This window comes from Aedes albopictus, chromosome 1 (genome assembly GCF_035046485.1).
Source record: "Aedes albopictus strain Foshan chromosome 1, AalbF5, whole genome shotgun sequence".
NCBI lineage: Eukaryota > Metazoa > Arthropoda > Insecta > Diptera > Culicidae > Aedes > Aedes albopictus.
Genome location: NC_085136.1, coordinates 79,199,533 through 79,217,165, shown reverse-complemented (window position 1 = coordinate 79,217,165; position 17,633 = coordinate 79,199,533). Strand labels below are relative to the sequence as shown.

At 41.9% G+C, this 17,633-nt stretch overlaps 1 protein-coding gene across 1 annotated transcript in view; it reads left to right on the top strand.

The window, feature by feature from the left end:
• Positions 1-17,633, top strand: part of LOC109422004 (protein single-minded) — a 172,144-nt gene that overhangs the window by 261 nt on the left and 154,250 nt on the right. The window contains exon 2 of the mRNA XM_062844893.1: positions 10-255. Coding sequence (XP_062700877.1) covers positions 102-255 — 154 coding nt within the window. The 5' untranslated portion in view covers positions 10-101. The remainder of the gene's footprint in view (positions 1-9; positions 256-17,633) is intronic.

The window sequence follows — 17,633 nt, the reverse complement described above, 5'->3', positions numbered from 1 at the left end:
ATCCAACAGTGCCCCGAGTGCAGCAAGACGTTCTCCACCAAGGAAACCGTTCAGAAGCACATGGTGACCCATACAGGATCGAAACCTTATGCCTGCCCGGAATGCACGTCCACCTACAGCTGGTACAACGGTCTGCAGAAGCACATGAAGGTCATGCATCCGGGGGCGCCCATTCCAACGGAGAAAACCATGATGGTGGCATCGTTGGCGGCGGGCATGGGCATGGGCGAGGAGGTTTACAATTAGGACGCGTAGGTAAGTGAATAAATTTGACGAGACTGCTAAGGTAAGATGACATTTTTCCTTGATCTAAAGCTACCGAATTCATTGAGGCGTTCTTGATACCGATACTTACTTCAATATCTAGCGATACTTAGCTTGAATATCTACATTTTACAATTTGTAGGATATTTCTCACAATTTGCTATCGATTTATTTACATTTCCAGAGAAAAACATTGCTCAATTGCTCTGTAAACTAGTCACATCGCTACCTTCTGAGTATAATGTTTTTCACGTACCAATACTCACATTCGCGCAAACGTTACGTAACTTACTGGATTAATCTCTTGTCTGATGTTTCAGCAGATTAAAGTTTAATCACTTGGCTTTGGCCTCCTCCTGTATGCTGGTTTCGCTGTAGAGGACAGCGAGCTCGTGGTTCACCCTTCGTTTCCTCACACCGTCTCATATACACTGCCGAAGATTGTCCTTAGCACGCGTCACTCGAGAACTCCGAGATCCGCCTCGTGCCGCCTCGCCAGAACTAGGGGTCTTGTAAGCATTGTTTGGTATACGATCTAAGAGCAGAATGGTTCTTATCAAAATCGATTCTAGTACCTCGAGCCCATCAGTAGTTCCTCTAGAAAGCAATTTGGTCCCTCTGCTGTACTTCTGTTCTTCAACGATGTGATGCTTAGGGTAGGACGGGGCAAGATGAGCACCCCACTGTTTTACTACTTTTATGATAAATTTTCCCCAAACAACTTCATAATACGTTAGAATAATGTTCATCCTGTTTGTACCTAAACCTAATAAAAAGTACTTGATAATGAACGAATTAAAAAAATAAAAAATGTCGTCAAATTAGTCAATAGCATGGATTTTCAGCATTTTCTTATAAGAAATCATCAGAATAAAATAAGGTTTTTATGTCAGAATCAAATTTTTACCATAATTCTGGTTATCAGCCAACATTACTAGCTTACTGCAAAGCATTTTAATTTACACTAGAAAATATTAAAATGTATTCAATTTTACTTATTTACCTCTAGTGGGGCAAGATGAGCAGTGCTCATTGAGCACCCCTGATGGGAATATAGAAAATATTTTGAAATTATTGTAATCCACTCAATAGTGCCGAACATAGGTTTTCATAACCTCTGCAACTATTTTGTTGCGTAAATTCCTAAAAATAAGCAACTTAATAATTGTTTATTGTTTTTCGGGTCATTTCGTACAAAGTATTATAAAACCGCATTTTTTTTAATAATCGAAAAAAAATGATAATTTTAGAACGTGATACCAAAACTATAAACAAGGTTCACTATATCAATTTCAATTTATTGTTAAAATATTGAGGTTTTAATGAAGTGCTCTTTTTGCCCCGTAGAGGTGCTCTCTTGCGCCGTAGCATGTTCGAACTGACCATAAAACATATTTTTTGTTTAGTCAAATAAATCATCCTTATTGTGAATTTTGAACCCTCCCATGTTTATGGGTGATAGAAAAGAACTACTGAGAGGTACTTTGAAAAATTGTGTTAACTTTCAATAAACTCAACGTGATCCTTAGGGTGCTCATCTTGCCCCGCCCTACCCTATCCTGGGATCCGGCTGTAGGCTTGCAGAGCTGAAGGCTTCTCCTTTGTAACAATCGCTTTTGACATTTTCGTTGACTACACGGGTAGAGCTTAATGGCAAAAGAATGGCAAATTTTACCATTAAAACAGAATGTTTGAATGGCAAAATGTGTTATTTGTTTGTTTGAAATAAGAGTTAAAATAACAAAAATAATAACAAAATTTTGGTAGCAGAAAAACTTAAAAATAACTTATTTTGCCATTGTAATAACAAAGTAATGGTAAAGCATGCGGATTAAATTGAAGAACAAAATAAGTTATTATTGAGATATTGATAACAAAATAAGACCCAAATTAACTGTTATCGGTAAATAACAAAATATGACATTCTTGAGTTATTGATAACAGAATACGAACAAATTTAGCTGTTTATGTGGCAATCAAAATAATGGTAGGTTTAGTTGTTCAAATTCAATTTTAAAATAATGGTAGATTCAGTTATTATTTCAAAGTAGCAGAAGAAAGGTAAAATGAGCTGTTTCTTTTTTTTCTTCAATAAAATTTTAGTTCATCAATCTATGTGAAAACAGTTTTATTTTATGGAAATTAAAAACTCAAAACGAAAAAATCCAGATTTGTTTACTTTTGCGAAATACGTCGAATTGAAAAGTTATGCTTGAAATATATGTACAATATAATAGTTAATGGTATATTAAGAGTAAAGTATGTTATGGTGCCTAATGTTTATAAATAATTTCTCACAATATCAAAATTATGGCAAATTTAGCTAGGAATGTAAATTATGTTATTGTTATGATATTTTATACAATTCATTATAAAAGGTGCTAAATTGCAAGTTTTACCATGATAGTAATTTTTGTTATTGATGTGTTATTTAACATTATTCATGAATAACATATCAATGACAAGATTTCCTATGATTGTATATTTTGCTATTGATTTGCCATTTTAAGTTTTTCATAATAACAGAAGAATGGCAAAACGAGATATGATGTCAAAACCAGTTATTATTTTGTCCTTTGTTTGCCATTAGCCTCTACCCGGGTAGTGACATCGAATATTGTGCCACAGTACAGAACCTCAAGAATCCGAGCGAGTAGTGGCGCTTAAGCCTAGGTATTAGGATCAGGACACGGAGTAAATACCTGTGTTCCATCCCAGGAAGGACCAAGGAGTGGCATTCTTAGCATCGTCACCCCCACCGATTTTCACCGTATTTTGCCTTAAGAAATTTCCATAAACTGAGCGGTTGGTACGAGATATCCCCACTCATTGTCTTAATTGCTGAATTAAAAATGCTGCACAGTAGGCCTGGCCGCTTTAATGCTTGTAATGCATCTATGATGTACTGCAATCAATAATAATGTGTATGTATAGACTAGACTAGACTAGACAGTACAGAACCACAAGAATCCTCAGTTGCGGCGGCTGTTGTCGTGACGCCGGAATTACGGACGCTCACTGCAAGGAGACGGTGAAATTCGCACACGCACCAGCACACAAAAACCCTCTGTGGATGAAACTTTTCGAGAACAGAATTGCCACATTGCGGACCATGGTTGGTCAATTAACACAGTACAAGAAGCGAAATTAGCCGGGGCCCGTGGCGTAGTGGCTACACGTTTGCTTCGTAAGCAGATGGTCATGGGTTCGAACCCAGCCCCGGCACTTTCGTCGGTTGCTCTTTCCCCCTGAGAGCAGCTGACACTGACCCTCTTCTGAGCCTATGGCTCAAATGAACCCGGATATTTGGACATCGGCGAACGGCAACCCATAATGGACCCTCAATCGGACTGGAAACAGGAACAACCAACAGCCACACATCAACATCCTCGTGCTCATCATTCTACCATGATAGGGTAGAGAGTGAAAGTAGCGCAACGCAACCAGTTCGATGTAGTACAATTAGAAATAGAATAAATTTAGGCGCTGTACAAAGTGTATGTACAGCTTCCAATTGGAATCGCTCACGCAGTGCCCAAGTGGACAACAGAGCTGTAAATTAGGTTAAGTGATTGAAGAATAAAAAAGAAGCGAAATCGACCAACGAAGCTAGTTCGTTATGTTGCGAAAATTGTCATGCCCGTAGAACTCCGAGATCTCACAGAAGTTAACATTGCGGGGATCCTCGACCTGACACATATGTACAGTGGGTGAGTGCTCTTGCGAAACATTTGCGGCGTTGTGGAGAATGCTCGAAGCGGAAGGAACAACATCGGATGTTCAACATAAACGAAAGGGATTTTTACAACCGCATTCCAAACGACAAGCCTGATTTTGGAGAAGGTCTTTCGGAGTTTGGCGATGTTACTCAGTTGTTTTGTTGGCCAGTTTATGGGAGAGCCTTGTTCAGCACAGTGACGATGGGATGTGGTTGGCAGGAGAAGAGTGACAGTGTAATGGAGTTGAAGACAGTCCGCGATCGTGATGACCGCTCAGAATTGAACAGCGTTTTGTCGAACCATCCCCGGAATTTTGGATTGGAAAACACCGTGAAGAATCTGAAGAAGCTGTTTGAACGCCAGAAGTCCCTCTTCAACGCTCGCTACCAGTGTACGCTTCATTACGTGAAGAACGAGGCCGATGATTTTTCGTCATATGCCGTGTCAGTCAACAAGCACGATGAAGCGTTCCAGATGGAAAATCTGTCCAGGGACAAATTCAAAACTCAGGTTTGTATGCAGTCTCCAGTCACCTAACGATTCGGACATCCGGACCAAGCTGATGGGAAAGTTGGAATCCTTTGTTGGTTCTGTGAGGATCTAAGTACACTACGTCAAGGAGTGTCTATACCAGTCGCATACCTGTACGAAGTGCAAGGGAAACGACCACAAGGAAGGCTACTGCGCCTCATCCGATAAGAAGTCTTCAAAACAGGTCGACAAGCCGAAACCGAAAGACGTCGTCAAGTCCAAAAGTATCTCCACAGAGAAACAGACGTAACACTTAGAAAAAATTTCAATTAAAAACATCGTCACGAAAACGTAATCGCCCAATGCTAAATGTAGGTACTGTGTTTGGCCGGGCCGCCGCTGGATGGCGGTAGTGAGCAAACGTCAAACAGGAGCAAAAACGATACCAGCGCCGCGAGTGGTCAATCGACCTACTACTGAATATTCGAATCAACCGTTAAAAAGGTGATCGATGGGAAGCGATGAGAGTGTGACGTGCCTCGGGCTGAAAATCTCATTAATAAAGACATAAAAAAAAAAAAGAGTGTGACGTCTGTTTCTCTGTGGTATCTCGGTTAAGTGAGTTGACCTCACGAAAAAGCGAAAGTACGTCAAGATCGAAATCAACGTTCAATCAATGTTGCAGCTCTCAACATTGCGCTACTGGCATTTACATTGCGCACTTGGACATCAGTTAACAAGCCTGTCATCAATCCACCGGAAGTTGACGCTGTAAGTGCCTCCGGTGACAGCATCGGGATCCTAGGTAAGTTCAACGCCGAGACCACCCTTCAAGACGTGACAAAATCTGGCCGCATTTTCGTCACGAGCAATCCGGATCTCAACGTACTCGGAATCGAAACAATCGATCAGTTCGATCTCGGGTCGGTTGGTCAACAACATCCAGCAAAACTCGAACGCAACGATGCAGAAGCTTCAAGCTAAGTTCCCTGAAGTATTCCAGTCCACGCTCGGATGCTGCTGTGTACTGCCCCAAGAGACCGGCAGCCTATACTACCCTCCGGAAGGTTGATGCTGAGTTGCAAAGATTCCAATATAAAGGCATCATTTCGCCAGTCCAGTTCTCCGATTGGGCTGTACCTATAGTCGTGGTTCGCAAATCCGATGTCTCCGTACGTATCTGTGTCTCGGGTCTCAACGACAACCTTGAGTCGGATCACCATCCGCTGTCACATCCGGACGACATTTTTGCTGAACTAGCCGGCTGTCGTTTCTTCTCTTGCATCGACCTATCGGACGCCTATCTCCAGGTCAAAGTAGAGAAATCATCACGAAGAATGCTCGCGATAAACACACATCAGCGAGCTCCATGCTCCAGATGTCCGACAATTCTACTCGCGAAGAGAAGATCTTCAAGTTATCCAGGACTGCATCATGTTCGGCGATCGAGTTGTGGTTCCTGAACGGTTCTGCCAACTCCACCGTGGACACCCCGGGATCGATCGGATGAAATCACTCGCAAGACGTTTCATGTGCTGGCCGAACATCGACGATGACGTTGAATCGTTCGTTTGTGCACCAGTGTCGTTCCAGTGCTGCTATTTCAAAATTGCCCCGCAAGACTACCCTTTCGTGGCTCTACCTGGACTACTATTTGTGGCCGATACCGATGAAACCATGGGAAAGGATCCAAATGATACGACGATCTGGTGTACGCGCAAGTGTATCGCCGTAACAAAACCGAATGGATTTGTGGACAGGTTATCGAACGCAAAGGATCAGTGGACTACACCGTATTGCTCGAAAATGGACGCCTTATTCGAGCACATACGAACCAGCTACGCCACCGGTTCTCGGATGGAAGTGATACCGATTTTACACCCAACAACTAGCTCCTTTTTGTACTTCTGCTCGATGAATTTCAAATGCAAATTCCAACACCAGTGGTTCCACAAAGGCCGCTAGATGAACTGATAACGCGACAATTCCTGCTGATGAAGACGATGAAAATCAGGACACGATGACGGATGATGGGCCCGATGTTTCTAACAGTATTGGTCCGTCAGAACCAGTTCGACAAGGAAGATATCGCAGGCTAGCAGCATGGCTTGAGCCCTACGATCTCTTTTAACCTTCCTATCGCGTTGGCAGCAGCTCGTTGACGTAGTGTACGGTTTGGGTCAAAAATGACCCTTATGCCAAAGAAGGATCGAGAGGTGGTAGCAGCACTACGACGAACACCCGAATGGTGCAGGAAGTGCAGACATGGAGGATAAAGACAGCGGGAGAAATTACTACGTCAGTACAGCAGGGACCAACAACGAGCCAACACCCACGTTGAGGGAAGTTATGGAAGCTATACACCAGCTCAATAAGAATAGGTCAGCTGTTAAGGATGGTATCGGTGCTGAACTCATCTAGATAGGCCCGGAAAAGTTGGCCACCTGTCTGCACTGGTTGATGGTCAGGATCTGGGAAACCGAACAGCTACCGAAACCGAACAGCTATTTCTCATTCACTCTTCTAAACAAGCACGAGAAAGAGTGGGATGCAAGAGGGAGCCTGTGAGAACTTCAGAGTGATCACTATTTTGAACGCTGCCTACAAAGCGCTATCCCAGATCATCTTCCGTCGTCTGTCACCTAAAACGAATGAGTTCATGGGAAGTTATCAAGTCGGCTTCATCGAAAGCCGGTCGACAACGGACCACTTCTTCACTGTACGGCAAATGCTACAGAAATGCCGTGAATACCAAATCATAACGCATTACCAGTTCATCGACTTCAAAGCGGCGTATGACAGTATTGACCGCAGAGAATTGTGGAAAATCATGGACGAGAACGGCTTCTCCGGGAAGCTCATTAGATTGATCAAAACGATCATGGACGGTGCGAGAAACTGCGTAAGGGTTTTGGGCGATCTGTTTAGTTCGTCCGAATCTCGCCGGGGACTACGACAAGGACTCTCATGCCAGCCTGGAAAGTGATATGCGACGAGTCACGATTTTCACGAAATCCGGCCAATTTGGCTGTTTTACGGCACTTTTGAGGTTGGGGAGGACTTCGTCTATCTCGGGTCCTTATTAACGGCAGACAACTACGTTAGCCGCGAAATTCGAAGGCGCATCATCAGTGGAAGTCGGGCCTACTACAGGCTTCACAAGAATTTGCGGTCGAAAATGATACACCATCGCACCAAATGTACCATGTATAAAAGGCTGATAAGACCAGTGGTTCTCTACGGGAACGAGACCTGGACTATGCTCGAGGAGGACATGCAAGCACTCGGAAGTGTTCGAGCAGCGTGTTACCGTGTATTAGGTACGACTTCAATTTCATCGGTCCGGATTTCTTATCTCAGCAACATCCAGACGCCCGTTGTTTTTCCAGCGGATTAGGGTGTAATTTTAAGGTATTTATTCAATTCGCTTTCCCACCCATTTTGCATCATGTACTGCACCATGCACACTTTACTTAGGGCAATGCGCAAAAGTTTATCCCAGTTCAACAAATGAAGCACGCTTCATGTCAAGTGTTTTGATTGGCCTTTGCAAACTACTTCCGAGTTGCTGGCAGGTCGAGGACCCGGGATGAAGTGAAAACAAATAAATCCCATTACCTTCAATGCATCCCGAAGCAGTTCGGTTTTCACACAAATTTCCCAACGTCTAAACTACTAGTAGTGTCGAATGACAAAGCAATGAAAACCTGCTGACAAGAGTCAATTACCCTAACAAAAAAAACCGCTGCCTTTGTCGATTCAGTTTTTTTTTTGTACGTACAGTCGAACCTCTATGAGTCGATGTTCCTTGACTCGATATCGACTCATGGAGGTAAATTTTTCCATACTGAAAAATAATTTCTGGGTTACTGGGATGGTCCCCCCAAAAAGCTTCCCAAAGGATTTTGTTCCACTACTCGATATTTCCTTGAGTCGATGGTCCCTTCAATATCGACTCATGGAGGTTTTACTGTATATGTTATGCGAACAAATCAGTACTCCCCTCTGTTTTAAATTCTTACAGCTTTCACGCGTGAAACCTTCTTTCCAACTACCCAGTACAGCGGAGAGGCAATAGATCCCTCCAGGCGTGGAAACGGTTGCACGTGTCTGACCCACAATTGAACGACGCGGGATTGTATTTAATGAACCTGAAACGAAATGTAGAAAACGGAAGTACTTTTTTGGATTAGGCATTAGATGGAGTTTTATTTTTGGTCAGATTTCATACAGGTTTACTCTACTGGATAGATTTGACATTGGAATTGGATTGATTCCAGTGGAGACGGTGCACGTGGCTCGACGACGTTCCTTGAGGGGGTGCAGAATTAATTGGAGCATTTTGTGCAACATTTGATTGATGCTTGTAAAAAATGCAATTCATCAAACATTTTACATTTCCGACTGTTTACGGGTGTTGACTTTGTACTCTCATGAAAATAACCGTTCCAGGAATACAGTTATAATGATGATGCTTGCGATGCACAATACGTCTAAAAGACCTTCTTCGCAAATAGGTTTAGGCGAGCATAATCTTAAGTGTTTAGAATCACCTTCGACAATATGTGTACTTACTGCTTACTTTCAGTCCTGAGCACCCATGGTGGTGCAAAGGGCCGAATTGAAAGATCTCCATTCTGGGCGATTGCCCGCCATCGCCTTGACCAGTAGGCAGGTCAAGTTTCTGAAGACTTGCTTTTCTTCCGTTGTTGAGGCTGTTCCGCCATGAGCCTCTGGGCCTGCCTCTGTAAGAATTCAAATCTAACGCTTGCTTGTAGATTCCGTTTCTGCGTAGAGTGTGGCCGACCCACCTTCACTTTTACTATCGGATTCCTGTCGCTATCGGCTCTGGATGACATCGACGATAGAGCTCCACGTCGGAGATCCAATTGTGAGGCCACTATGCACGAATTATATACAGCAGACGTCTATTAATGAAGACCTGCATCCGTTGAGTGTTCTGCACTGATACACACCAAGTTTCACTGGTGTACAGCATCACAGATTTAATTCGGATTTTGGTGCGGATTTCCTAAACTCGCAAAAGCAGCCCTCGCCTGCATAATCAGTGCACCTATGTCAATTTTGGAGCCGCCATCGGCCGCCATTTGGCTACCAAGATATTGAAAGCTTTCAACATTCTCCACTGATTACCCGGCTACCGTAATGCTGGAAGGATTGACCGTGTTTACATCCAACGATTTGGTCTTGTTGACGACCTGCCGCTGAGGAGCGATTGGCAAGATCATCGAGCTTGCTCTGCATATCAGAGCACCGTTGAGCAAGGAGAGCAACATCATCAGCCAGTTGGAAGTCATTTAGGTGCTCCATGGTAATGGGCTGCCACAGTAATCCACAATTTAGTTCACGATCAATCGTACCTAGCAGGATCTCGTCGATTACGATGAGGAACAGTAGCGGTGATAGTGCCTGACTCCAGAAACGATCGGTTGGGTTCGGACAAGACACTGTGCGTGTAGTTACTCTACACGAAAATGCCTCGTACTGTGCTTCAATGAGGCCGATGATTTGCCCAAGGACACCTTTGTGCCGCGGCATGGGCGCTCGATAGGGTAGTGGACGTATTTTGGCCCAGGGCATGTATTTTGGCCCAGGGCATGTATTTTGGCCCACTCCAGGATTTTTATTACATTTATCACATAATCTCTACCAAATCTTGGCAAATGATTATCGGAAGTTCCAATAATCATTTGCCAAGATTTTGTAGAGATTACATGATAAATGTAATCAAAATCCCAGGATGGGCCAAAATACATGCCCCGGGCCAAAATACGTCCACTACCCTATGTAAATCTGCAAATCGGCATTGAAATTTTGAGGAATCAAAATGGTTGTTTTAGATTTATTTCTAGTTTCGTAAACTATATGAGTATGAATAATTCCTCCAGGAATTTTTCCATAGCTTGTTGCAGTGATTGCATCATGAATTTCTCCAGAGATTCCTTTTAGAAATCATCTAGAGATTCCACTAGACATTTCTTTATGGATTAGTCCTGGAATATCTTTAGGGGTTCTTCCAGTGATTGTTCAAGTGCTGTTTTCGAGGTTTCTTTCAGGCGTTTCTCCAGAGATCCTCTGTAAGTATTCCTTCAGTGATTTCTTCAGAGATTTCTCCGTATATTCCTTCCAGAATTCGGCTGCAGATTGCTCCAATAATTCCATCTGAACTAATTCGAAGTGTTTCTGCAGGAATGTCTTCCAGAAATTCTTTTAGAAAATTTTAATTGAAATTCTTAAAAAAAAATCTAGGAATTTCTTTAAAAAAAATTGTGCAAAAAATCCTTAGAAGTCCATCCAAGTATTCCTTCAATAAAATTCGCCCAGAAATTACTGCAGGCATGGATTCCTTCAGATTTCTCATCGAGGGATCTCTGCAGAAATTTCTTCCTGAAATTCCCTAAGGAATTGCTCAAAGGATGGCTTCCGGGATTCATCATGGCGTTTCTTTACAAATGCCTCCAGAGATTCACCCTTCTGTGATTCTTTCAGAAACAACTTCCAGAATTATTTTAAAAGTGCCTCCAAGAATTCTTCTTGGGATTCCTTCAAAAGAGCCTCCTGGAGGTTTTTAAAACCTCTTCAAGGCTAATTGGCCATAACAATGTTACTTGGAAGTTTGCTCTAGGAACTGTTTAGAGATTCACTTAAGAATTCCTCTTGAGATTGCTTTTGAGTTTCCTCCTGGGGTTTCTTCAGGAACTCCTCAAGGGATTCCTGCAAGAGTTCCTCAACGTACACCTTTTAGTATTTCTTCAGGATTTCCTCGGGAATTTTAGCGATTTTGTCAGTTCTTCTCCTGGGATTTCTTCACAAACTACCCCTAGAATTCGCTCAGAAATGGATCCTTGGATTTCTTCAGGAATTCTTCCTGGGATTCCTCCTAGAATTCCTCCAGGGATTCTACCAGGATTCCTCCGGGAATTCCTGCATGGATTCGTCCGGAAACTCCTCTAGGAGTTCCTCTTGAGATTCCTCTAGGAATTCCTCTAGAGATTACTACAGGTATTCCTCCTGAAAGTGCTCCTGTGGTTCTTCAAGGAAATTCTCCAGGAAATCTTCCAGGAACTTCCAGGGATTCCTCATGGAATTTATGCAGAGAGTCCTCCAGGAGTTCCTTTCTCAAGGAATTTTTCTAGATATTCCTCCAGAAATTCCTACAGACATGTCTCCAGGAATTCCTCCAGTGGATCCTTCAGGCATACCTCCAGGGGATCCTCCAGTCATTGCTCTAGGGATTGCTCTAGAAATTCCTCCAGGGATTCCTTTAGGAATGCCTCCAGGCATTATTTCAGGACCTCCTCCAGGAATTTCTATAGGGATTCCTTCAGGCATTCCTCCAGGATTTAATTCAGGACTCCTACAGGAATACCTTTAAGAATTCCACCAGGAATTCCTTCAGAAATTCCTCCAGGAATTCTTCCAGGAATAGCTTAAGAAACAATTTCTTCAAAAATTGCTCCAGGAAATCCTCTAGGGATTTTTTTTTTAGAAATTTCCCCAGGAATTCCTCCCGAAGTTTATCTTTGAATTATTTCAAGAATACCTCCAGGAATTCCTTCGAGGAATTTCTTCAGGATTCCTCCAGGGTTTTTTCCGGGGTTTCCTCCGGGAATTATTCCAGGAATTTCTGCTCCGAAGATTCCTTCAGGCATTCCTGTGGGATTCCTCTAAGAAATTTCTCCAGGGATTCCTCAAAGGATTCTTCCAGAGATTCCTCCGGGTATACCGATGATTCCTCCAGAAATTTCTCCAAAAATTCCTCCTAAAATTCCTCTGGGAATTCCTCTAGGAATTTATCTAGGATTTTTTTCAGAAATTTCCCTAGGGATTCCTCTTAGAATTCTTGCTGATGTTCCTCCAGGAATTCCTCGGATGATTCCTCTAGAAATTCATTCAGAAATTACTCTGGGAATTTCTTTAGAAATTTCTTCAGAAATTTCTCTAGGGATTCCTTCCTGAATTACTCTAGAGATTCTTCCGAGAATTCATTCAGGGATTCCACCAGGAATTCTCCAAGGATTTCTCCAAGAATTTCTGTAGGAATATCTCCAGGAGAATTTCTGCAGGAATTTCTCCAGGAATTTGTCCAGAACTTCCTCCAGGCATTCAAAGATTTCTTCAGAAATTGCTTTAGGGAGTCCTCCAGGAATTTATCCTGAAATTTCTCCAGGGATTCCTCTAGGGATTGCTCTGGAAATTCCTCCAGGAATTTCTTTAGGGATGCCTCCAGGCATTACTCCAGGAGCTCCCCAGGGATTTCTATAGGGATTCCTTCAGGCATTCCTCCAGGATTTAATTCATGACTCCTACAGGAATACCTTTAAGAATTCCTTCAGAAATTCCTCCAGGAATTCTACCAGGAATTTCTTAAGAAATTATTACGACAATTTCTCCAGAACTTTCTCCAGGAAATCCATTAGGGATTCTTTCAGACATTTCCCCAGGAACTCCTCCCGAAGTTAATCTTGGAATTATTTCAAGAATTCCTCCAGGGATTCCTGCATGAATTCCTCCCGAGATTCCTCTAGGAATTCCTTCAAGGATTTCTTCGGGAATCCTTCAGGAATTTATCCAGGAAGTATTCCAGGTATTCTTTCAGGCATTCCTCCAGGAATTTCTCCAGGGACTCCTCCAGAAATTCCACCAAGAATTCCTCCAGGAGTTACCTCAGGTATTTTTTCGGAAATTCCTCCAGGAATTCCTTTAGAAATTCCTACAGGAATTCAGGCATTCTTTCTTGGAATTTCTTCAGAATTTCTCTAGGATTTTTTCCAGGGTTCCCTTCGGGAATTCTTCCTCTAAGGATTCTTTCAGAGATTCCTCCAAAAATTCCTCCAGAAATTTTTCCAAGAATTTGTCCTGGAATTCCTCCAAAAATTCTATGGAAATTCTTCTAGGAATTCATCCAGGATTTTCTTCAGAAATTTCACCAGGAGTTCCTCTTAGGATTCTTCCAGATATTCCTCCAAGAATACCTCCGATGATTCCTTCAGAAATTTCTCTGTGAATTCCTCTAGAAATTTCTTCAGAAATTTCTCCAGGAATTCCTCACAGAATTCTTTTAGAGGTTCCTCCAGGAATTCATTCAGGGATACCATCAGCAATTCTTCAAAAGTTCCTGTAGGAATTTGTCCAGGAATTCCCCCTGGGATTTCACCAGGATTTTGTCCGGAAGTTCCTCCAAGCATTCCTCTTGAGATTCCTTCAGAGATTTTTCCAAGAATTCCCCCAGGAATTCTTCCAAGTATTTCACCGAAAATTTCTCTGAGGAGTCCTCCAGGGCTTCCTTAAGAGGTTTCTTCAAAAATTTCTCCAAGGATACCTCCCAGAGTTCCTCTTGGGAATCCTCCAGAAATTCATCCAGTGATTCCTTCTGGATTTCTTCCAGGGTTTAATTATACAGGAATTAATCCTAGAATGTATTCAGGGAGTCCTCCAGAAATTTGTCCTGGATTTTTTCCAGAGATTCTACAAGCATTCGTTCAGTAATTTCTCCGAGGATGCCTCCAGGAAATCTTCAAATTATTCCTTAGGAAATTCCACCAGGGATTCCTCCAAGAATTCCTCTAGTGATTTCTCCAGGAATTCCTCCAGGTATACTTTCCACCAAGAATTTGTCCAGAAGTTCCTCCAGGCATTTCTCCTGAGATTCATACATAAATTTCTCTAAGGATTCCTCCAGACATTCCTCAAGAAGTTTCTACAGATTTTTTCCTGGGATTCCTCCCAGATTTCCTCTACGGAATCCTCCAGGAATTCATTGAGGGATTCCTTCAGGATTTCTTCCAGGGTTTGCTCCATGAATTCATCCAGAAATTTCTCCTTCCTTTAGGAATTCCTCCAGAGGTTTGTAAGAATAATAACGTTTGTAAGAATAATAAGTGTTGTGTCTGTCTCGCGTCGCGTGTTATAAGTGTTGTCAAGGTTCTTACGTTAGCGCAAACCCAAGAAGTGAAGTCCTTCAGGATTTCTTCCAGGGTTTGCTCCATGAATTCATCCAGAAATTTCTTCAGGGAGTCCTCCAAGAATTTCTCCTTCCTTTAGGAATTTCTCCAGAGGTTTCTCTAGGAATTCATCTAGGGATTGCTCCGAAAATTCTACCAGAATTCCTCTAGAGATTTCACCAGGAATTCATCTAGGGGTTGCTCCATACATTCGCCCAAGAATTTCTCCGAGGATGCCTCCAGGAAATCCTCCAATTATTTGTTTAGAAATTCCTCCAGGAAATTCTCCAAGATTTCCTCCAGAAATTCCTCCAGGTATACTTTCCTAGAGAAGTTCCTCCAGGAATTTCTCCAGGGATTCCACCAAGAATTTGTCCAGAAGCTCCTGTAGGATTTCCTCCAGCGATTCCTCTAGGAGTTGCTTCAGGGATTTCTCCAGGAATTCATTTTGGGATTCCGCCAGGAATTTGTCCAGAAATTCCTCCAGGCATTTCTCCTGAGATTCCTACAGAAATTTCTCTAAGGATTCCTCCAGACATTCCTCAAGAGGTTTCTACAGATTTTACAGATTTTTTTTTTCCAGGGATTCCTCCCAGATTTCCTCTAGGGAATCCTCCAGGAATTCATTAAGGGATTCCTTCTGGATTTCTTTCAGGGTTTGCTCCATGCATTCATCCAGAAATTTCTTCAGGGATTCCTCCAAGAATTTCTCCTTCCTTTAGGAATCCCTCCACGAATTTATCCAGGAATTCCTCCAGAGGTTACTCTAGGAATTCATCTAGGAATTGCTCCGGGAATTCTACCAGAGGTCCCTCCCAGAATTCCTCTAGAGATTTCACCAGGAATTCATCTAGAAATTTATCCAGGGACTGCTCTATACGACCAAGACGACAAAGAACTTCTCCGAGGATGCCTCCAGGAAATCCTCAAATTATTCCTTCAAAAATTCCTCCAGGAAGATCTCCAAGACTTCCTCTAGCGATTTCTCCAGGTATACTTTCCTAGAGAAGTTCCTCCAGGATTCCACCAAGATTTTGTCCAGAAGTTCCTCTAGGATTTCCTCCAGCGATTCCTCCAGGAATTCATTCGGAGATAGTTCCACGGAATTTCTCCAAGAATTCCTCTAGGGGTTTCTCCAAAAAATCCTTCTGGGATTCTTCCATTAATTTGTCCAAAAGTTCTTCCGCATTCCTCTTGAGATTCCGCCAGAAATTTCTTCAAAGATTTCTTCAGGAATTCCTCCATAGGTTTCTCCAAGAATTTCTCCAGAAATTTATCTAAGAATTCCTCCAAACATTCCTGAAGAGGTTTCTTCATAAATTTCTCAGGGGATTCCTCCCAGATTTCCTCTAGGAAATCCTCCAGAAATTCATCCAGGGATTCCTTCAGGATTTCTCCCAGGGTTTGCTCCTACAGAAATTCCTTTCGGAATTCCTCCACGAATTTATCCAGAGATTTCTCTAGGAATTCATCTAGGGATTGCTCCGGGAATGCTACTAAAGGTCCCTCCCAGAATTTCTCTAGAGATTCCACCAGGAATTTATCCAGGAGTTGCTCCAGGAATTTCTCCAAGGATGTCTCCAGGATATCCTCAAATTGTTGCTTCAGAAATTCCCCCAGATATACTTCCAGAATTTCCTCCAGTGATACCTCTAGGAGTTGCTTCAGGGATTTCTCCAGGAATTTCTCCAAGAATTCCTCTAGTAATTGCTCCAGGAATTCGTCCAGAAACTCCTCCAACGATTCGTCCAGAAATTTGTCTAGGAGCTCTTTCAGGGATTCCTGAAGCAATTTCTTCTGAAATTTCTCCAGGGATTGCGCCCATAATTGCTCTAAGGATGCATCCAGGAATTAATGCAGAGATTCCTCCATGTATACTTTCAGAAATTTCCAACAAGGTTTACTCCAGACATAAATACTTGCAGGAATTCCTACTGCAAAAAAAAAACAATAATTTATTCAGGGGTTGTGTCTGAAATTTCAGAATTCCGTCCATCCTATTTTTAAAGGATTCACCCATGATTTTTTCCAGGATTACCTGATTTTTTTTTGAATCACTTGAAGGATTTCTAGTAGAGGAATTCTTCCAGTGATTTGTATTGGCATTCTTTAAGATAATTTTAGTGGGATATTAGTAGGGTAGTGGACGTATTTTGGCCCGGGCATGTATTTTGGCCCACCCTGGGATTTTTTATTACATTTATCATATAGTCTCTACAAAATCTTGGCAAATGATTAGGCCGATGCAAATATTTAATTTGTTTTATGTCACCCCCCCCCCCTTCAAAAATCCCAAAATATTGAAGGGGCGAAAAAAAAACATGGCGTCCCATGACTCCATTTTCAATAAAAATTTTTTTTACAAGCAACTATTTTTCAATAGTTGAAAAATATTTTTTCAATAGTTGGTAAAATTTGTAATTTTTCAATAGTTTTTTTTTTTCGTTTGTTCCTTATTTATTTTTGTCCCCCCCCTCGTACCCGAAGAGAGGTCTCGGACTAAAAGAAAAATAATATTTGTTTCGGCCTTATTTCAAATAAATATAAATAATAATAAATAATCATTCACTCACAATCATTCACTCACGCCAGTATATGTAAAGTCTAGCTTTTGGAATAAAGTAAAACTTCCATTCGGCTGGTTAAGCCGCAAAAATCGATAATTAATTAATTTAATTATAAATAATCATTTGCCAAGATTTGGTAGATATTACATGATAAATGCGATAAAAAAAACCCCAGGGTGGGCCAAAATACATACGCTGGGTCAAAATACGTCCACTACCCTACTTACATGTTAGAAGCGCTTTCAGACATTTCTTCACGAAATCTTTCAGGAATTCACCCAGAAAAGACTCTTTCGGAATTCTCCCAGGGTTTACTCCCGGAATTTCTCTAGAAAATGCACCACGGATTCCTCTAGGAATATCTTCTTAAATTCCTCCAGACATTTATTTTTGAATACATTACAGCTATTCGTTCAGAAATTTCTTCAGGTGAATTCCAGGTTTTTTTCCAAGAACTCCATCCTTTGAGAGTTTTCTGGAAATACCTCCAAGAAATTATTCAAGAATTTCGTCAGAGATTCCCTTCAAAAATTCTTACAGGGACACCTCGAGGGTTTCCTCTAGTGATAGTTTCAAGGCTTTTACGAGAATACCTTGAAAAATACTTCCAACGATTCTTCCGGGAATACGTTTGACATTTCTATAAG